This window comes from Amblyomma mixtum, chromosome 1 (assembly GCF_055824585.1).
Source record: "Amblyomma mixtum isolate Tamu chromosome 1, ASM5582458v1, whole genome shotgun sequence".
Lineage (NCBI taxonomy): Eukaryota > Metazoa > Arthropoda > Arachnida > Ixodida > Ixodidae > Amblyomma > Amblyomma mixtum.
Window position 1 is genome coordinate 250,359,819 of NC_143012.1, and position 22,161 is coordinate 250,381,979.

Below are 22,161 nucleotides of genomic sequence, written 5' to 3' on the forward strand. Positions count from 1 at the left end.
TTCCCTCTCTCCAGACATGGGCGTAATGCCGTTGCATTAATAACTAGAAATTATCATCGGTCATATTCTATCCGTGGCTGAAGTTGAGCTGGATTAGACTGATCCCAATAATACGGGGGCGAAGTAGGTGATAAGGTTTATGGGCATGTCACCCTCAGAATCCTGTGCAGGCAGTGCCAGCTGCTGCAGTCAAGAAGTATCCTACAGATGCTTTACGACTGCTTCTTCGCACGTACCAGGGAAGAAGGAAGTCACTCAGTCAGACGCGGAACACAGTGTCGCTACCAAACAAGCTTTGTATGCAACGATATTTCGGCATCGCAAAATCATTTCTTTCACATGGACTAGTAATGTTTCGCTAAAAACGTGGCAATCAGTGTTCCAAGCGGGCAGCAATTTACTCTATTAACTGGCACTGGTTAGGGTATACAGATGAGAGAATTGGTGCCCACAGCGGTCTACTTGAAGTTAATCTTCGATGTTGGTCTATTGGCACTTAACGTCCCAAAAACAACTCAGGCTATGAGAGACGCGGTAGTGAAGGGCTGCGGAAATTTCAGCCACCTGGAATTTTTTAACGCGCCGTGACATCGCACAGTACACGGGCCTCTAAAATTTCACCTCCATCGAAATTCGACCGTCGCGGCCGGGATCGAACCCTCGTCTTTCGGGTCAGCAGATGAGCGCCATAGCCACTAAACCACCGCGGTGGCGCGAATCTGCAGTGTAACAAAAGACATTGGAGTTAGTAACTGATCTAGCTGACAGACATCCAGATGGGTTCAGCGGTGTGCGCATTCATTTCATTCATGCTTTGTTTCAGCAGTCATGCTCAACTCTTCTAGAACCAGAAAGATTCTGCGCACGTAAGAAAATTAACTGTACTTCAGTAGAGCTCTGCTTTGGTTAGGGAGTTGAAACATATGCGGTGTATAGTTGTGGTGTGTGCCGCCTGCGAATATCAGATAATCTTAGCTTTGGCGTCCTGAGAGATCACCAGCATTACGGAGCAACAAAACTGTGCGGTCTCTAAAAGTTGTCGCCGTATTTGAACCTCATCAAAGAGATTTCCAGCAGTGACTACCATAACTTTTCCTACCGTGATAACGTTTTTTCACAATAATCAGAATCAAATTTATGACTACACCACCGAATGTAGTGTGGTAAAGCCTAAGCGAAGCTGCAGACTTGCTGCTAGTAGCCGTAACACTTAGTGTGAACAGGCTGATGGCAAACAAGCTGCTCTGCTATAGATAAAGAGGGACAAATGCTTCACGAGGGCCACTTTTACTGTCCTAGTACTTTATTGAGCAAGTTAGGGGGATTTAACTGGCGACGGTTCTCTCTTCACACACCTGTCATTTTTAAATCACTTTCAAAACGCACGCACTGGGAATTTGCACAAACATTCACTTCGCTTAAAACATCGTAAAGTTTGCGTGAGCTTGCAATTGACGCCCTGTGCTCTAACGCGAGAACGCTGCGTTCACGCCACACTCACGATGAAGAGGAGGCAACCACACTGGCCACTTTCACTGCCTTGCCGCGGACTACTCGCGGTCTTCTTGGCGAGGTATCATTGATGTTAACGTCAATGAGAGCTAGGTGTGTGTATACACACCTAGTCTTGGGAAACTTGGAGAGACGCAAGTGTGTCCATGGTACTTGATACATCTCCACAATGCTTGAAGATCACTGCAAAGAAGTAGAACAGCTTTTGCTCAAGCACTGGACTCTCCTCGTTGAATCGGCGAGAACACTCAAATATTAGTCTTTAAAAAGGAGCTAACACAGTGAGCTTCTCTTATCACAGACACTTGCAGGCTTCCTCGGAACACATGTTCAGAACAGGTCACACTTCAGAGGCTGCCGTAACATCTCCGTTGATCGCCACCAAGGGCACTACCTCGATGGTGCTGGACTGTAGGCTGTGTTGCTGCTGCTGCTGGTGTTGCAGCATCCAGCGGCCGTTACTGAGCGCGGGGCTGGCCATAGAGCTGGCATCGGGAGCGCAGGTGCTTGTGGTCAGCGCCACGACGTGGGCCGTGGCGGTACCACGCTGCCGCACCGTCGAGTCACGGCCGTAGAAACTGCGGCTGCGGCTGCTGGAACTCGCCCTGGACATGATGTCGCGCAGACCTCGACGGATGTGCACGTTGAAGAGCCCGTAAAAGATGGGGTTCATCGCACTGTTGAGCAGCGCTACCGTCTCGGCGAACACGATGACGGCTCGCGGGACCTTGATGCAGTAGTGGCTGTGGATGCGCACGTTGTGCACGGTGAAGTACGGTATCCAGCAGAGCATGAAGCTGGCTATGATGCACACCTGCGAGGCGCGGAAAGACACTCATTTACGCCATGCATTCGCACACGAAGCTCAATATGTACGGGAAGTTTAACGGAAGGGACAGAATGTTGCAAGAGGGCATTGCCGAATAACGCACATGTGAATGATTTTGTTTGCAAGCAATAATCGCCTTAATATTATTGGAATTTTGTTTAATTTGCCCTTTAAGCTATCGCTCATAGGAGACCATGATCCTTTCAGCATTAAAATAATTTTACCATATGCATAATACTATTATTCACCCTGACCGTATCAGTGTTAAAAAGATTTAAGCAGCAAGTCAAATAAAAATACGAGTAAGCTGCATGAAAGTCTCAGGCTAAAAGAAAGTAAAATTTTGTGCTGCAAAAATGGCAGAAATGCACGGCAGGAATTAGGCATATATTTCAGGTTTCCCAGCCAGCCTGAGCCCGATGTTTAGTGCTGCAGCCAGCGGGCTGACAGTAGTATATTAGTATACACGTAATACTAAATAAAGAGGAATTTCGCCCTTTTAATGATGCCTAAATCTGCGCGTATTTGAAACGTTTTCCTGGAAGCAAATCAAACACATTGCAACGTTAAATTTTGGCACATATATGCTATTCACAAAGCTTCCGTTCTAGTGATACATATGTTCCATGCTAACGATACAAAAGGAATACATTTTTCTTTTTTTCAGATACGCACGTTTTTCAAAAAAATAAAAATGATTGTTCTGCTGCGGCGTTTGGAGCTCATTAACTTAATACTGCTTCAAAGATAATCTAAATTAAGTAAAGTAGAAGGGATTATATGACGATGTAGTTGAAAGAAGCGCTTTAGGCCGAAATTCATAGGCTTTACTATTTCTAGTGTTTTTTTCATTTTCTGTCCGAAACCGCACAGCCCATACACGGGTTTCACGCTTTTTTGAAACGAATTATGAACAACAGAAAGGCTTACATTCTATGAGTGAAGGCAGGCGGTTCATATATTGTAAGGGTTAAGCAATGGATAATTTTAATTAAGAGCGCATCACTGAACCCTCTTCATTAAAAGGCCCTTCTAATCATAGTTTGCCCGAAATCTTTCTTTTCGTTAATTTTTATTATCTTTTTGCCTTTTTCACGGCCCGCCATTAGCATGCAGCCTACAAGACCGGTGAACGTTACAAGAGGACCGCTGGAATACACGCAAGAAGATAAATGACCCAGTGGACATAGTTTGAAAAGGATAGAAAGACGGAAAATGGAAAAGTAATAACATCAGAGGCTCATGTCTTGCACCGGTACATAAAACAAACATTAATGCAAATGAGAAGAACACCCCAATGACAAACTGGGTAAAAAAAAATCGCAATCTGTGTACTTAAGTTTGTTGCTGGCACTAACATGGTCAGTGCGAGTAAAATAAAAATCCATTTGTAATCTTAAGCTTGTACTTGACGGAAGTTTGACAAAAGCTGCTGATAGCATTTCAGCACAATCAGTGTTACTCTGCAGCACCTTACAAAGGAAAGCAATATCATCTGCCGCTTTTCTCTGCGCGCTTCCACAGAGATAAGATGCTGATGATAAATCATTGAATCATAATCGGAGAAATACCGTTCGTCAAATATCAATCATGAGCTATAGAAAATAATTTATGCTGGGCTCGTTTTTTTTCTGACGACGTTGCAGCAGAAAAAGAATTCCAAATTACTAAGAAAATTACACCCTCCTAGTTGTTATTAAGGCGTCATTGTTAAATGTGCGACTCGAAAGTGCACTGTATCGTGGTTATATTGATGAAATTAAGTCCATAGCTAACTTTTAACATTTGCATTACAATAAAAACATCGTGATTTTCTCTGTAGCTTAAGGACACATACCGCATGAAGCTCGTAAATAACGAAAAGGAGTGGTAGAAATGAGGTACGCGTTTTGGAAACTATCCTAACCGCAATTCTGAATATCATTTTTCATTCGCGTATTTACAGACCAAAGTAATGCAGGGCAGACCTAGCAAGGAATGGTCTAAAACTGCTGAGTACCAATGGGTCGAGCAAAAAATAATGTATTAAACGTTTTCTGCAAGTACCAAGGTTAGGATATAGCTGTAAGCCATAAATGTTTTCAGATTTCGGCGGGCGTCAGCGACATTTCGGAAGACAAATACGTAGGATTATGGCACTTGGCAGACTACTGCTATAGGAGTGTAAGAAATAAATAAATAGCGCGACTTTTTTTATCCTAATGGATGTGTGATTCTGACCTTATATACATGTTCCTGGCTTTGTGAGAAGGAATTGGCATTTATGATAAATGTGGAAAATGCCACGCACGTTCCAATCCCACTGCGAAGAAAGGCTCCAGACTTGCTGCAACGACAATGGCATTTTGTTTGGAACCCGCTAAGAGACGTCTAGGCACGTTCGACAGTTTTGAGATGCCTATAGAAAGCATCGAAAACCCACTGAAAAGTTTTGAACTTCGATAAAAACGACAAAAGCCAGACAGAGAAAAAAAAAAAGGCCGACAAGGACGGAATCGATGATATGTCTTGATGGATACTCTTTACCGGGATAAAAGGCAAAAGATGACAAAGAAAAGCGGACAGCGAGAGTTTAGCCAGCTGCTTGCTTGTAAACCACGCGGGAAAGTTTTTTTTTGTCTCCAAGAATTCGGTAGTATTTCTTAGCAATGAAGGAAACAAGCGTTCCTGTTTTATGCGGCAGCATAATACAGGAAGCGGAAACGGGCCATACTGCAGCCCTGGAAATCGGCCCTACTGCGGTGCACTCCTCCGCAAAAAACTAAAGTACTGCTGGTGGGCTATTTAGGGCTGTATCCTGACAAAAATTACGGCAAGGGAACTCATACGAACCTTCCAGGTACGTGGCGTGGTTTTATAGTTGGCGTTTCGTATTCTATGGAGGTTAGTAGTTTGCTAATGTGGTGCTTTCTAAAAATATCCCGGAACACTGAGACTAGTTTTCAGGCACAGGTGAGCCCGAAATATTTAGTAGAATATTCACTAGAAATCAATTTAGGGTGCTTGCAGTAGACCACAATGTGGTGGGACGAGTTTTTGAATTTTTCGTGGTGTCACCGTCACGACCAAAGGATATCCGCTAGAGCAAACCGAGAATGGAGCCAATGCGAATTCTTGTTTCCTGGTAGTGAGATTGTTCAGAAAAAAATTGTGCGTCTATGTCGAACAAAATGTCAAGCGATTTACATTGGTTGCTCAAAAGTGAAACTTATGCACGAATCCGTGATGCCGTCGTTTCGAGAATCTTCCTTCTAGCCAACGCAGCAGGTGGATAGAAAATTTTTTTAAATGGCTGTGAAAAGATGGCTGGCAAAATTTGAAATTCCGTGGAGTATTGTCCTCTTATAAGAATGTTAGATAGGGCACATTTGAAGCGGTATATTTAAGCACTGTGCCCACTGCTGTGGCTCGACGGTTAGGGCGTTCGGCAAATGAGCCGGAGTTCCCGAGTTTGAACCCGGCCGTGGCGGCCGCGTTTCGATGGAGGCAAAATGCAAAAAGTGCCCGCGTGCTGTGCGATGTTAGTGCGCGGTAAAGATAGCCAGATAGTCGAAATTATTCCGGAGCTCTCCACTACGGCATTAAAACTTCCTGTTGGGCGAGTTGGTAGTTCATATTGAATTAGAAATATTATAGCGCAAACAAAGACACGGACAAAAAAGAGAGGAAACACACACACAAGCGCTGTGTTTCATCTCTTTTTTGTCCGTGTCTTTGTTTGCGCTATAATATTTCTAATCCACTACGGCACCTCTTTTCTCCTTTCTTCTTCCACTCCCTCTTGTATCCCTTCCCTTACGGCGCTGTTCGGGTGTCCACTAAGATGTGAGACAGTAACTGCGGCATTTCCGCTCCTGAAAAAGCAATCGTGTTTTTATGCGAAGCATACTACTTTAGCTACCACTTCAGCCTTTCACCGTGGTTGTGCGCCTCCAAATCACGTGATACATGACGTCACACCACGTGACACGATGACGTCACGACAGTGGAGAAACGGGGGCCCACCTCGCGCCGTCGCTGTGGTTGTGCGCCTCCAAATTACGCGACACGATGATGCTTCGCATTCTCCAGGCTTAACCAAGTTAAGCCTCAGCCATTTTTTAAATTTAATGGCCAAAAGCCACGACAAAGTTTTTAAAAAATCTCCCAGTATGCACTGCGCTTTTCTTGCTCCGGCCACTTTTGCCGTTTCATAGACTTTAGAACCGACCCGGACTCGACCACTCCGTTGCGGAAGAGGAGCAACGACATCCCATCCACACTCGTAGCTGAGATCAGAGTCGTGCCAGTCAAGAAGCACATGCACCCCGAGCTATACGTCGGCAGTAGGACATCCAGTGTCGAGGAACTCATGTGGTGTAGTCGAGGGTTCGACGGCTTACCGTCTGGTCAGGAATCATGGCTTGATGAGATTCACTGGTCACTGACCATGGTCAAACACAAATGACGTTTCGGGAGCGCTACGGCTCTCTTTTTCACAATGAGCAACCGGCTGGACGTCCCGGGCTTTTTGTGGCGGTTAGTATTGTTTTCAGACATTTAGCGCAGATAGGATGCAATGTACCATAATTCTTATTTATAGTGTTAGGCGTAGTCTGGATGATTAGTGACTCGAGATTTCGGCGGGCTGATATATTCTTTTCTGTTGTCACTATATCTGTTTCGTCGCAGTTGATTTCGTGGCCAGTCTCTTGCGCATTCTCCGCGATTGCGTTCGTTGTCACTTTTCCCTTTCGTACGTTGTACTTCAGGCGTTCTCGCGTTCTTTCAGGCGTCTCGTGAGAACTTTCGTTTCGCCTATGTAAACTGATGAACAGTCGGCGCAGGCGATTTTGTAAACCACGTCGGGAAACTTGGCCCGAGGGAGCTGGTCTTTCACCTTTACCAGCTCATTCCTTATCTTGCTTGTTGGTACATGTGCCACATGGACGCCGTGCTTGCGGAACATCCGCGCCAGCGCCTCGCAGATCCCTGATAAATACGGGATAGGGGCTCGTTTCGGTTTCGGTGAGCTAGCACTTTAGTCTTCCCAGGCAGTTTTTTTTTAGACCACTAGGCTATAGCTGCTTTTTTTTTTTCTTTCGCCGCAGCCAACACACCCCCCTCCCCCCGCGGCTCGCGCGGGTGCCGCAACCACCATTGACATATCGGCCTCTCGGCGCATTGAGGTCGTCGCGCCTTGCCAGCAGCTGATTTCATTCACTCAAGCCACGGTTGAGAGCAGCACAATCGTGGCGCGCGTATGCGCTAGCCACGTGATTTTTTTTTTGTATTTCGCGGGCTTTCTTTGGAGCTCGAAAAAAGGATACACATGAGGTTTTCTTTACCGCAAATAAATGGGATGGGGGTTTCTGAAGGTGCTCTCCAACTTTGATATTCACATTTGCTGTCTAAAGTCAATATTTACGTATTGAGAAAAACTATCTTAATTGCTAATTAATTAATTGCAAAAACAAAAATTTGCCTATGATGCGCAAGCCGGTTGGTAGATGTATGTAAATTGTTTCCCTGGCCTACCTCAAATGTTTTATTTTTTTAACCCTTGGCTAAAGTTAGCGTGGACACCCAGTATAAACCAAGGTAAGCAAGTTCATATCTAGCAACACCCTAGAAAGTCAAGATCAGCCATTCAAAACCAGGGCTAACTGTTCTAGCGGACGATATTTCTGATTAGATCCAAGATAAACCACTCGTGAATTTGTTTCTGAATTTCTGGCGTCATGTGCAACTTCGAAAACAAATGAGTCCACAAACCTTTCGGTGTTCATTTCACGAGTCTCGGTATTTATTTATGGAAGTTTCGGACTATTTTGACAGTTGTGAGAAATGTTGCAAATGCGCTAAAAGAGTTAACCATTGGAGTGTTTCGTTGGAGAACTAAAGAATCCGTTCTCTTGATGCCGGATATGCTATATAGCCGAAAAAATATGTTTTAATTCGAAATGTTAAACAGCATTTCATTAATAAACGCAGTTCTGACAATACGCTCTTATGTTTATTCAAAGAACTGCTTATTCGAAACGGCCATTATGAAGTAACAGAGCGGAAAATCTTTACTTATAGAGGGAATAGAATAAACTGAAGTGAACAAAAACAAAAACGCACTTCACTCGCGCGTATCATTCTTCCATGTGGTCATTCCTAAGCTTTTTTAAACAAAAATGCAAACGTTTTTTACCGCTTCACTGTTCTGTTTCTGTGCCTCCATGTGGTAACTCTGAATGCTGTTTTCAAACAAAAACGCACAAGTGTTTTTATCACTTCAGCGGCGTGTTTCAGTGCCTCCACTTGGTCGTTCAGAATGCCGTTTTGTCTTTAATCCGACTGCATTGCGGCGCTTTTCTTGTTCTCATGAATACATTAGTTGAGATGACCACACGCAACGTTGAAACTGTATCCCAGAATTCAAGAGACTCGTCGGCGAAGGTTTGAACATGTTGCGGCGATGCCGGTAATTCTATCATCTGCTTTGGGAAGAAAAAGCATTTCGCACTTTCCAATTTTCCCTGCTCTTACCGGGTGCCAGAGATTGTAATAAAATTATAGTATTAGTTACTTGGCTAAATATTCGCTACTCACGATTTCTGTTGAGTAATGGCTTGCATTGCATGCACTGTAACGACTATGACTGGTGAACCAGCCTGTCTCATTACTGGGCGCATACTTGCAGTTTGGCTAGAATGGTCACGGGTTTTCATTGAGTCCCTCCTAATGCTGCCTGAATGAACCCTTTCTCAGTGCATGTATAGTTAGCTTTGCTTTCTTCAATTCCAATCAAACCCCTCGAGAAAAGTTTCAGCAAAACTTTGATTACCTTAGGTTAGTTAAGCTAGCCGGCAGTGGTTACAATGTGGCATATGGCTGTAATAAAGAGTGACAATGCCCAGTATAGCATGCCAATGCCATAATCGGCATAAACCTGCCAACAGGAGTTTTCGGAACATGAAGCCAACGAAGAACTTAATTTTATTGCTCCCCTGAGACGCTGTCTGAGGTTGCAAGGTGCAGTGTGCAGTTAAAATGCAAAGAAATTAAGCTTTATTTGTGGACTTTTATTTTGAATTCTGAGAAATTCGCTGCGAACTTGTACAATGGCGAGTGGCTGTTATTAGGTGGTGTGAGCTTTACAAACTTGCGCTTCAACTGCGTAGCAAAGCGCAAAACGTTTTTAAATAAAGAGTCGAGAACAAACGAAGAACAAAAAAAAAAAGGAAAGATATGCAAAAACCTCCTATGCATTGCAGCTGTCTTTAAAGTTTCTTGTTTCGAATTTTAAGAAAATTTGGGAAATAAGCTGAATGCAAGAATGTTCGGCCGCTTACAGAGGTTCATGCGGTCCTATCAGCGCTTGCGTTAGACTTGGGAACAGCTACCAGGAAGCGCATTCATATATTTTTACTAAAAACAAAAGATGCGGCCATCAATTGCTTGTATCTTCCGAAAACGTTTGAAAGCTTAACGAGAAAAGTTTTAAGAAATATTGGTAAAGCTGCTGAGGCTTTTTCGCAGCGCATGTCTTTAATGATGATGGCTCGTCAACACTCGAATGCGCTGCTGCTGCAATTCATCAAACGATTCTGACAGTCTATAGAATAAAGTAAAAAGAGAGTGCTTGTTTAAAGTTCTATAGATATATGGTCTGATGCTAACCGATATCCACTAGTTTAGCTCTTTTTGAAGGTGGCGGCGCTGGGTGTAGATAATTATGACGCCAGGCGTACGAACATTTATGAAGCTAGAAAAAAAGGAGGCATTGATTTTCGATTATAAAACGCTGTTCCTCATATCCGAAGCCCCTTGGCAGCAAAACCTGACTTTCTGCTTGGTGCAGCTGCCCTGCGCATCGCACTGTTCACGAATTGGCAGCCATAGAGGACCCATGCATACTTCACTAAGACTCTGTGTGATAGTAGCATTTTAATAACCAGTGGTCACCGTATAATAGTGACTCCTAAGTTGAGCGCGGTAAATATAAATTCGCGTAGTTTTGTTGCATAGTTTTGCTTTATGAATCTGGCTGTTTCTTGTGTGCATTCTTGTTTCGCTGTATATTGCTTTTTTTTCGTTTTCCAGCGTAGTAGCAGTTTTATTTGTGATTTTTAAAAATCGATTGAGTGGAAATAAAATTTTGACTCGATGAAACATCTAATTAGACACTTGGCTGGCTCCCAATTGCAGGTTGCCATAATTTGTTTGCTGCGAGTTTTCGCGAAGTAAGGTTCGTAATTTAGCGCGTCAGATAAACGTGTTTGTTTACTTGGAACCTTTCTAAGGCTTAAGTTTGTATGTAGACGAACACCAGTATTAGTGGAGTATGCCGCAAAAAAGTAGAAAACGGCCACCAATTTTGTCGGGAATGCTCTGAGCCTGAAGGCCTTTATTTCGGAAGTTTCTTGTAACTACCGCCTTTTGCAAGAGTTTCTGAGTGGTGCACGCGCAAAAAAGCTAAAAACACAAAGTTGCCGCAAAACGAGTGCGGTGTGGTCTAAGGCTTAAGGAGTAAGAAATGATTTGTTTTTTTTACAACACGATCGTAATACAGGCAACTCTTCCCGTTCTGATAATCTTTATGCCACTTAACCGCACAGATATGCAAGTGCTCAAAGATGGTTGTCGACGGGGTGAGGTACTTTTTACGCTACAGCTTGTTCCCGTCTCTTCTTTAGGAAAAGAAAGGAAAGCCTAGAGCGGTAATTGCCAGGCTTGCGTCGGGTTGCTCAAAACAGCGGCGTAAACAAATGTAGATGATATTCCTATCAGTGAGTGCCCGAAAGACGCTGACCCGAAGGACGCGGGTTCCGCCCCGTCCGCGGTGGTCGAACTTCAATGGAGGCGAAATTCTAGAGGCCCGTGTACTGTGCGATGTCAGTGCACGTTAAAGAACCCCAGGTGGTCGAAATTTCCGGAGCCCTCCACTACGGCGTCTCTCATAGCCTTAGTCGCTTTGGGACCCCCATAAACCAAACAAAACAAAACCAAACCAAACCAAACCAAACCAACCGTCTGTATTATAGTGTTTTGGAATACATATATAGGCCAGTATAAACCCTCCCGCTTCCCTCAGGTGAAGAAGGAATAGTTTTCGCAAGCTTGCTTTTTTATGCACGCTTCTTACAATATCTTCGTTTCTCTTTATATCCTCTGCACAAACACTAGCAATCTTCCCGGACAATGGACTCAGTGATAGTAACTTCAGCGAAACGAATCACATCCATTTACCTATTTCTTCATGCCTCAAGTAATCCACGCCTTGGTGTGACGTCAGGGGCAGGACTTGAGAATACATAAATGTATTTTTTAGCCGAACGCATTTAAATGCACTAGATTCTGAGTGGTGATTCTTTATGTTATACAAAGAGAGAGGTGAACTTCCCAGTAACTGCAATAATCCTACAAAATACACTATACATCAAACGCTCGTCACCACATATCGAAGCATGCCTGAAAAACGAAAAGCTCGAGTAATCCAGAATACTAGACTGTCGATGAGTGGTGCAGTTGTCTTTTACTCTGATTGTAAAGCGGAAGCTGTTTACGCTGAAATTCTGAAAACAGTTCCATGCTCAGCTGGAGCCTAAAATATCTCCAACGCTTCTATCAAGATTCGCCTAGACCATTAGAATCTCCTTTTGTTTTTAGATTGTTGCATTGGGGATTTAATAAGCCGGAATAAGTCTGCATTCTCACGCTTGCAGGAGAACACATTTTGTGTATGAGACTCGTTTATGAAATACGCTTCAGCCTGGAGATCCTCAACGATGTTTGTCTTATGTTGCGTGGTGCGTACCCGTGCGGTTCGTCACAATTCTAAAAAAGATGACAAGGCTGCACTCTTACTTGTATTTGGTTCGTACAGAATTATCTCCTATTATTTGTATAATTCTTCCAGCACTACAGAGGCATTAGGATAAAAATTAGTTTGCTGTGATAACTTCCTGATGGCCGTGACAAAAATCGGAGAGGAGATAAGCTCCGCATTAAGGGTACGACATGACATGCGCAATTGGTCATTGCCGACTTTACGTTCGTAGACATCTGGTAGCCCTCTTAACACTCCTGTCGCAGTGGTGCAGCGATAAATAGATGCGCCACTCGCCTACGATGGCAGTCTCTGCCACTGGTGGGGCTTCTGCGACCCAAGTTGGTATTCCCGGGCAACGTCTTAACTGCCACCTGCTACGATGGGCGGTTTACTCACAATCCGGTGAACAGGTTGTAATGACGCCACAAACTCAGAATGAATAACATAAGTCAGTATGAATGAAAAAAAGAATTGTTCATGGGCGGCAATTTTATTGCATCGAGAAAAATTAAAACAATAAATTTTTATTTTTGCTGAAATCACATAATTTTGGCCCCAGTTGTGTATAATACCCGTTTCTGCTATACTAGAAACTTTGAGAACTTTGCATTCGGTAGGCTTCAAGAAAATACCACATTATTAGAAAGACCTTAAATCTGGTCTGGTCTTGTCTATTAGGGTTTAACGTCCCAAAGCGAGGCTATGAGGCTATGAATTTCGCCTCCATCGAAATTCAGCCGCCGCGGCCGGTATCGAACCCGCGTCTTTCGGGACAACAGCCGAGCGCCGTAACCACTGAGCCAACGCGGTGGGGCCAAAAAACCTTAAATCAAAAATAAAGAATACTATACAACATTTTAGCTTTGTCATGAGTTTCAATACAAGCTGAATTCATTTAGCATATCGGTAGCAAATTTCATAGCCATAGATTTTATTGCAGCGACTCTACAATCAAGTTCTGAAGCCTGTTTTCGAAATATCACTGAACCTTAAGTAAAGCTAGTGAGTGAAGGCCAAACCGGAACAACACAAAAGGCTAACCGTGAGCTTGAGCGTCTTTGCGCGTGCCCTGGGCAGGAGCGGGTGCGCCTGGGCGCAGCGACGCAACGTCGGCGGCGGGCCCTTGCCATTGGCCTTGCCACTGGTGCCATTCTCCTTGTCTTTGGCGCCCGTGGCCACGAGGCAGGTGGCGTTTTCAGGTGCCGATGCAGCCCAGACCACCCTCAGCAGGCTCAGGTAGCACGCTGAGATGAGCAAGCCTGGCGCGACCAGAATGTACACGGTGAGCCAAGAAAAATAGAGCTGCCGCTGCCAGTGGCGCGTGTAGCCCAGGCTGAGACACTCCAGGTGCGGTCGGCCTGACTCCGTTACTCCAGTCTGCACCTGCAAGTGACCAGCAGTCTCGTTACGGACGACACCGCTTTGGAAAAAATTTAGTCGTGATAGTGCGAGAACTGTATGAAGGTATCGGATACGTCTGGCACGTACAGTCTGTCAAACGTTTAGAGCCCAGGGGGTTTGCTTCTAAGCCTCGCAGTGGGACTCCTGCAACATTCGTGCTAGTCTTACCCATTGGAGGAGGCAGCACCAGAAATATTCTTATCTTCACGAAATTTGGAGCGCTGGAGATGCATTACGAACCAGACAGTGTGCTTCAGAAGCAAACCCCCTGGGCTCCAAACTTTTGACAAAGGCTGTACTTATTACAAGCTGTTTCGGTATTAACACTTTCAACTGCCACTTTAATCGTTTAATCAGAAGGGTGTGTGTTTGAATCAAGTCCAGGTCACCATCTTGAGTACATTGTTGTCGCTTCCATGTGAGAAGATTGTAGTATGCGAGCCCACAAGACAAACGGTTTAAATAGCGACAAGCGCAGACATTGCCTGAACAGCTAGCCCTGTAGTCGAGCGACATGCACGACTAGCGAGGTGGGCCACGACGCCGCCACGTTTTCTGTTCCCCGCGGCTGGTGATGGCGGTGATGATGCTGCTACTTTAGTATCAAGACATTTGGAGGACGTCCCTGCATTGTGGCAAGCGGTTCTAGCTCCTGATGTGCTTTTGGAGTGTCACGTGAAAAGATTCGTTCTCCGTGGTAGTAGTAGCTGGCCGTAAGTAGCGCACCTCAGACGCGGTTCGAATTCAGCGGTTCATTCGAAATTCTCTCAAAGGTCTTGTCGTTACGCGTGAGAATTTTGAGAAATTATCGTGCCGCTTTTAGCAGCGCAGTCACCGAAGTATAACTCGATGTTCAGGCCTGCTTGCACAAGTTCAGAATAGGTTGCGAATCAATGATTCCATATAAAGAGTCTGGAGCTGTGATTGTGTTTTGCTTCCACTAAATGAAAAAGTTGACTCGTTTAAAGGTATGCATTCGTGCATGTTTTTCAGGACATTCGTGAGCGTAAGCGCAATCAGCTCAAGAAAAAGGCTGTTGAATAACTTTAACGAAGGCTGAATAAATGACAAAAAAGAAATCTCAAATCACGGGCGAGTATTGTACGGTGCCTACGGGTAGCTAAGAAAGGAACCTAATCACGAATAATATTTTGAAAGAATAGGAAGGAATTATCGCGAGTTTCTGGGAAACTATAGACATGCAAAAGAAATTTCTGCTTTCAAAGCTCACATATGGATTTCCACGAGTATATAAATTACACTTTAGTGAGGTGATGGTGGTGATTTGATTCGAATGGCGCAGGGGCAGCAGGAGAGAGAGAGTTCCATGGCTGACGCATTTTCGGCCTGCACTGGATGGCGTCGAATACACATTTTTAATGCGAAAACACTATTGGCCTCCTAACCTGGAAAATGCGGGTATGTGGCGAAACTTGTGACGCTAGTCACGTGATGCGGGAAATGGCAGAATTAAACGAAACTTTCAATGAGGGTGATCTTGGCCGAATTGGAGTAGTGAAATGAATATTGCCATGACTGGGTTTCGAACCCGCGGAGGGGCGAGCAGATCAGCTTCGCTGGCCACTGCACGAGAGCGCTTTGCTATCACCGCAGCCGATCACGCCTCGTGTTTAACTGCAACATACTCTCGAGGCATTGCACGTCGTCGTCTTCATCAGCTTCCATCTTTGCGCAAAAGTCATGAAAGGAAAGGAAGTTCGCTTTGTGACGTTGGTGTCTACCTGCAAAAACCTGCTTTCGCACAATATTTCGTGGCTAGCAGTGCTAAACTGCCAGTATTTTTTTTTTGCAAAACATTTACTCCATAGGAGCCGAGAAACAGGCCATGAAAAAACTTGTGCCCATTAGGAACCGGTGGCTACCCCACGGCACTGAGGACCAAACTCCGCGCCTCCCGCCTACGAGGCGGATGTCTAAAGCATAGACCACAGCTGCGGTATTAGAGAGGGGCGGTTAGGAGCAAACGAGTAAACAAAGACAATATATTGCAAGTTGTTCCTGAAAGTAACTGACAAATCAAGAATTTTTCACGATTAAGGAACACCTAACATCAGAAATAGCTTAGATCATTTCTTCGGTCGTCCTGTGTGCCATCAGAGGTACAGCCAGCGTTAGTTTAGAGATCGATATTGGCTATCGGGCTAGACAAGCTTTTCTTTTGTTTTCCAAGGGAACAACTTGCGAAGACAGAGGAACAGAAGGAAAGAAACAAAGGAGGACGCTGACCGTCTAGACTGATGCTCACTGTGTCTTGTTTGCTTGGGTTCTTGTTTTTATGCTCCTTCTCTGTCAAAAAGAATACGGCCGCAGGTCTGTGCTCACTCATCTACCGCAAAGCCACAGCCGATGTGGTGACAGCTGGCGTTGGACGGCGAACTCAGAAGGCGCATCGTGAGCGACTCATTCGGTCATGCGTGCACCGTCTGCGGCTGAGTGTGGTTTCTTTTACCCTTCACCACGCCAGTTTTCATGCTTGGAAATAACAATAACACAAACAAGTGATCCCATAAGGCACCAGTGCGGTGCCGCCACATTTGCTTTATTCTTGTATTGCGTGTCTGAATGTGCCTCAGGAAGCTTTTCTTGGTTTGTGCCGAACAATGGCGACTAGATAGATTGCCAAAGTTGCAGAAGACCACGCTAAGAATGCACAAAATCTGCTTCTAGTAAGCAAGGAGAAGAATAGGCATTCCAAGTCGCGAAAAGTCGTGACGAAGACTAGAAAGAAAAGAAGAGACTCTGTTTTTGAGTTTGCACTTTTTAAACTCTCAAGCTCCTGGCAACCATAAAAACGGCTGAACCAAACACTCTGAGTTTGAAAAGCGAAGAGCCACCACTGACTATTTAGGAGCATTCCAACACGTGTGCCTGTACTTAAAAAGCTTCTTATTAGGGCGTAAGCCTGACTTGCGCATTGAGCGAAAACCTGTCGTGTGTGTGTGATAACACTCGATGGTACGCATAAAAGAGGGCGTCCTCGTGCAACCTGACCGATGGCAGTCAAATTAATGATTGGTCGCGCGAGGTTGCTCCGGAAGAGCAACCTGGATAGCACAAACCTCGCCGGTGGCAGCACCTGCCATCGCAGGGCAATGGCGCACCGCTTAACCGCTGCAGTATTGCGCCAGGAACGGTATGAGGACTTCCATGGATATAAGCATCTTAAGTAGAGAAAGACCAATTCTGCACATATGAGCATTAACCAGTTAGCTATCGCGTCCTACCCTTAAGGCGGAGCGCGGGCCGCGATGCGGCGGCGACTGCCTTCACAAAGTTAGCAGGTGTTAGAAGGGGTGCGGCGGCGCCGCGGCGGCTATCTAGAGCCATGCACACGTAGAATTGCCAGCTATGTGGCATCGCGTTACATATTGCCATAGCGCGTGGCGACTGCGTTCACGAAGTTAGCGCGCATATCAGAAAAGGTGCGGCGGCATCGTGGCGGCGGCTATGTAGAGCCGCGCAGAGGTGGAATTACTACCTACATGGCATTGCATTACATAACGTCGCAGCGCGCGGCGACTGCGTTCGCGAAGTGAGCGGTTGGGCTTACGCCTTCTCAGATGTAAGCAGTCGTGTCTCTGCCGACTTTTTCTTTCTTTTCAGGCACTCAAATCAACACAATTTTACTTTCTTGCTAATGGAAGATGATATTTTATGCTGGTGTTTTGAGCTGAATATTGAAGATAATTTCTTAGACGGCTGTACATGGAGACCGAGAGCCACAAACGCCAAGTGCCACATGTAAAAGTCAGGCACTGGTCGAGCAGCGCTTGTACCCTTTCTCTGAGAGGTGCGCGCTGGCAGAGGATGAATGTAGGTACTAGGTTCACCAAGAGTCATCTGTCCACACTTCTTTCTCCCAAGCCCAAAATGTGAAGCCTTTACGGCTCCCACAAAATGTCCAAAATGACCTGAAAGGTTAGGGCGATGGTTGTTCTAATCCTGCAGATGTTTAGAGCTTCAGGGTGTCATATACTCTGACTACATTGTCAAAAAGCTAATCATGCAGCTTGAAGACTTCTGGCGAAGGGTGTACATGCATAGCCAGGTGTAGCAGTTGAATAACACCATCTGTCGGGCTAGTTGGTTGCGATTCATATGTATCAGCAGCGCGAATACAACACAGGAAGAAGAAGAAGGAGAAGATAGTGCAGAGCGCTGAACTTCCAGCTTTTATTTGAAGAAAACTGAACCCGCACTTATATACACATACCAGGCAAAATCCCACCAGGGGGGGGGGGGGGGGGGGTAATCAAGGCGCGCGATCGAACTGGGACCCACACGATGTCTAGGGCATAAAAAAGATAAATAGAATCGCACTATACAATGAGTTCCATGAAATGAAGCAGGAATGACATGCTCAAAACAGGAGAATGTAAAAACAGGGTTGAGTGTGCGCAAATGGAAAAAATGAAAAAACGGAGTTGAGGGCGCGAATTTTGCTAAAAAAAATGAGAAGGCGAGAACACGGTAAAAAAGGTAAGCGATACGAAGGGTGAGCGCCAACAACATGTTCGCGCTGCTGATACATATAGATAGCAGTTGGCGCTGATAAATGGAGTTAATATTTTTTTCTTCCGTACATCTTAGCGTATACATTATTGCGATCATGAAGGAAAATTTACGAGTAAATGAGGTAGAGAAAGAAGAAGACCGATAGAAAAGATTTTATTTGGGAGATAGCATTATGCGGCCATCAGGGAGCAACGATAGCGGTAATGTCTCCCCCATTTAAGTTTGATGGTATTTAGAAATGTCGATGGAGTTCGCTCAGGTTCACATTGCCGAACCAGTCTCGACAGATGGCCGCCGCAAGTCTCAGCTGGGAAAGTTTCGTTTCAAGTCTAAACAATGACCTCTGCCACGTAGTAAGGCACGAATGATTGGCGTTCGTCGCAGCGTAACTGAACACAACCAGCCCTCACGCCGACGCATCGCAGTCCCGGATGCTCTACAGTTACTTTGAGGTTACTCAGACATGGAGAACCCGCCGAGACATCACCGCTTGTTTGGCACAGTGTAGCCCAGTATCACCCATTTTTACCTTTGCGCCTGCTAATTAATAATTATTCTTTGAGTCTAACTTTTCACAAAGCAAGGAAATGTTATTACGTGAGCGCGAGACTTAAGAGCACTTGGTTATATAAGTACATATACCAGCGAACCCATTTATGCGACGGAGTGCAGGAACAGTCTTATAAGCTCAAAACTCGTGCTCACTGCATGAAATTGGATTTATTCGACTGCCATCCCTGGTAAATGTTATCACATTCTCCTGTTCTCGCCGCCACCAAATAGCGCTGTCCGTGTTAAGGTTATTGCAGCATAAGCCTACAAGGTACTCTCTATACAAAGCTGTGCCTTTAAAACTGGTGTGAATATCAGCACTCAGACGCCAAATCAAACAGAATACAATCTTTAAAAAAGCTGTGGTGTGCGTTTAGGGGAACAAAAGACTTACGACCTGGCCTCAGATGGGAACGCAGTGTTTCTGAAAGGATCTCTGCCTTCAAGACGTAGGCTACACGGGAAACTCCGCATTGTCGTGAAAATGAACTCGGGGCTTTCTTTATTGTACCGGAACTGCTTAGGTTTCAGAGCTGTTCGCTCTTATTCGCGTTCAGACAAAGGGATGAATAGCAAAGCTACAGTGCAAGGTTGCGTTTCACTATTCGAGGGGAAGTAATACTGAATAGTGAATTAAAAGAAGTCTGACAACATTGTATCCTGGGTACGAAAGCCTGCAATTGGCTGAGTCGACTGGTGTTTCTTTTAGTGGGTGTGACAGCGCTGTAGAAACAAATAATAAACGTTGAAAGCGCTGCAAATTCTATTCAGCTTTCAATCCAAGAAAAGAAGGTTACATTTCGAAACTGACGCATCAGCTCATAAATTTTGCTACCAGAAAAAAAAAGGAAGGCAGCTTTCGTCACGTTTTACTGTTACTGCTTCTTTTATCGCCTTGGAGTTTTTTTTTTCTTGCCGTGTTGCCTGATTCTTTCCTAAATCCCTAGTTTGGTTTGCACAAACTAGAATGTTGCTTGCGCAGTATATTTTGAAAGGTGCAGTAAATTCGCACTGTCTGGAGTTCTGTATTGAAGTTTCAAGTCTGTGGTCGCTTGCGTTGTGGACGCATATATTTTTCACCCTGTTTTTTTTTTTTCGTGCAGTTTGAATTCAGCCCAAAGCAGGAAAGCAGGTGCCACTGCAGAATAAATGTTCAGAGGAAGATTAGTCCCGCAGGCACTTTCATTTCCCTATCTTCCCTAATTTGGATAGAAGGATTAGCTTTCTCATGATTCTAAAGCACGCATTGTAATTACTACGCCATCGGGCTCCTCAGGGCGCTATGATGTTGCATGGGGATTGAGCGCCAAGACAGTTAATTATGCAAGCTACCTAATTAGTTACCTAATTATAAATTGTAAAACTCCTTTTGTGAGGCGCCTTTGAACTGCAGAACACTTCTTCTTGCACTACGTTTTTAGAAATACAAGTTAAGTAACCTGGAACACCCTGATATTAGCAAAAGCTGATAAGCTCGTTTTCTAGTTCATGAAAAAAAAAAAAACTTTCTGGATGATCAGGTTAGTTCTTGTGGGATTACGATGGGTTACATACTTAGCAAAACATTACATTTAATGTTTCCTGGATATCGTTGATTTTGATTGAATTAGTCGTGCGTTTCATTTCTTGCGCTCTTCTTAAATAGTCGGCACTTTTGACTGGGGACTATTACAATCCTTAAAAGAAAGCGTTTGTTAATGGCTTTCTTTTTTATCATTTTAGCTGCTTGTCTGTAGCTAGTGCTAAAGGGATGATGTGCCAGTACACATCATCTCATGCTGCTGCTGCACTGAACAATTTTGTGCTCATCTGTCCCTGCTCAGAAACTGTATCAAAATGGGCCATTCATGCGTATCTTCCTGTCCTGATGACCATGATTCCCTTCCTATTTTCTGTGTACATACATTTTTTTCAGTGTTTTTGGTGCATGTGCTTCTGTTGTTTCTCTATTTTTTTGTGATTATGTGCCCTGATCCACAACAATTTTTTTTTTATTTATGTAAGTCTTCAAAATGCGGCGCAGCTCTGCCGATTCATTTTCTTTATTTTAGGCTGTACTTTTTCTCTTGAAATACTGTACTACAGTCATATCTTTCCAACGTATACGTGCCTAGTGTCGAAATGTGCACAGAGGGGGCCGGAATTCATCAAGCACTCTTACGCAGCTTTCACCATTCTCTCCTCTCTTTGAAACAAGAAATAAAAGTTTGAGTTAATAATGACTTGACTTTTGCATTTTCATCAGCGAAAGCACTCTCCCCGTAAATTCTTTTCTGTGCAGGATGTCACTTATTCCTTGTCTTCTTGCCATTTTTTTATTGGTTTTTTCATTTGGGAAAAAATGTTCCTGTACAAGAGTGCCCAGAAGGATACGGTAAACCTATTGCAAAAAAAAAAAAAAATCCTTGTAGTTATTTTTTCCTTGCTATCCACGGGAACTCTATTATACCTGATTAGTTTGGTAGACAGCAGGAATTACCCTTGTCCGTGATTTATCCACTGAATATTTTGTTCGCATTTTTAATATTCAAACGTTCACCTTACATTGCACATTTTAGCCGTTCGCTTTATTAGACAACAGGAAAATGTTTTTGAGCAATAACGTTTTTGAACGTGTAATTTAACTCACTGCGTACCGCAATGCATTTTATCATGAGCAAATTGTTTTTTTTCAATTTTACGGACAGCAAGTTCTTTTCTTTAGCTGCGTCCATGAAAAACAAAATTGTTGCGCTCCCTACTAAAGCGCCTCACCGCGAACGAAGTTTGCTTCACATCCACTCGTTCCGCAATGCCTCCAAGCGTTGTAACTCCCATTCCACCAAGTACTTTAGTTCACTACTGCTGCGTTCGTAAGGAACCCCGAGCTGATTAAACTGGTGCACCAGCCATTTCTCTGAACAGCTCTCCTCTGTGTATGGCGGCCTTTACGGGGCGCAGCACCATAAAAGGCAATCAGTACTTGTTTTACGGGGCTCGTAACGCTTTGCGGCAGAGGATTGAGATTCTGGAAACGCAGGAGCATCTGCCGCGTCGAGGGAGAGTTTCTGCCGGAATTTCGCTTCTTTTTAACTCACGCTGTTCTGACCTCGCTCTATGTAGTCTTGCTTGGGCGAAGTGGGCCTATTGCTGAGCGGACATCTTTTACCTACCCCTTCATTTTTGAGGCCTTCGCCTCTTCTTTCATTTTATTTGTACATGTTGACATCATTTCTGCGTTGGCGGAATGCACAAAAAAGAAGAAGATTTGTTTTTAACTCTCTCCATTCTCCTGTCTCACTTAAGGAAAAAATATATACGCGAGGAGAAAATTGACTTGATAGTGTCGACATACCCGATAAACGCTCAAAAAGCGCCCATCAGCTTGAATAAAAAAACTTAAAAAAAAACACGAAAAGTCCGCATAAAGGAGCCCTGCGCAGTCTTCAGTGATTAGTGCCTAGCAGTCGAAGCCACCGGTAGAGAGTGAGATATTGCTTCACTGCCTCGTTCCCTTCGTGCCTGGTCTAGTCTTTTCTGGGAGCTCTAA

General features: G+C 44.4%; 1 protein-coding gene across 1 annotated transcript in view; it reads right to left on the reverse strand.

Annotated features, from left to right (window-relative positions):
• Window positions 1-1,304: 1,304 nt before the first annotated feature.
• Window positions 1,305-22,161, reverse strand: part of LOC149371467 (vasopressin V2 receptor-like) — a 63,881-nt gene continuing 43,024 nt past the window's right edge. The window contains exons 3-4 of the mRNA XM_089565701.1: window positions 13,185-13,526; window positions 1,305-2,326 (exon numbers count right to left, since the gene is read on the reverse strand). Of these exons, the coding sequence (XP_089421827.1) occupies window positions 1,853-2,326; window positions 13,185-13,526 (816 nt within the window). The 3' untranslated portion in view covers window positions 1,305-1,852. The remainder of the gene's footprint in view (window positions 2,327-13,184; window positions 13,527-22,161) is intronic.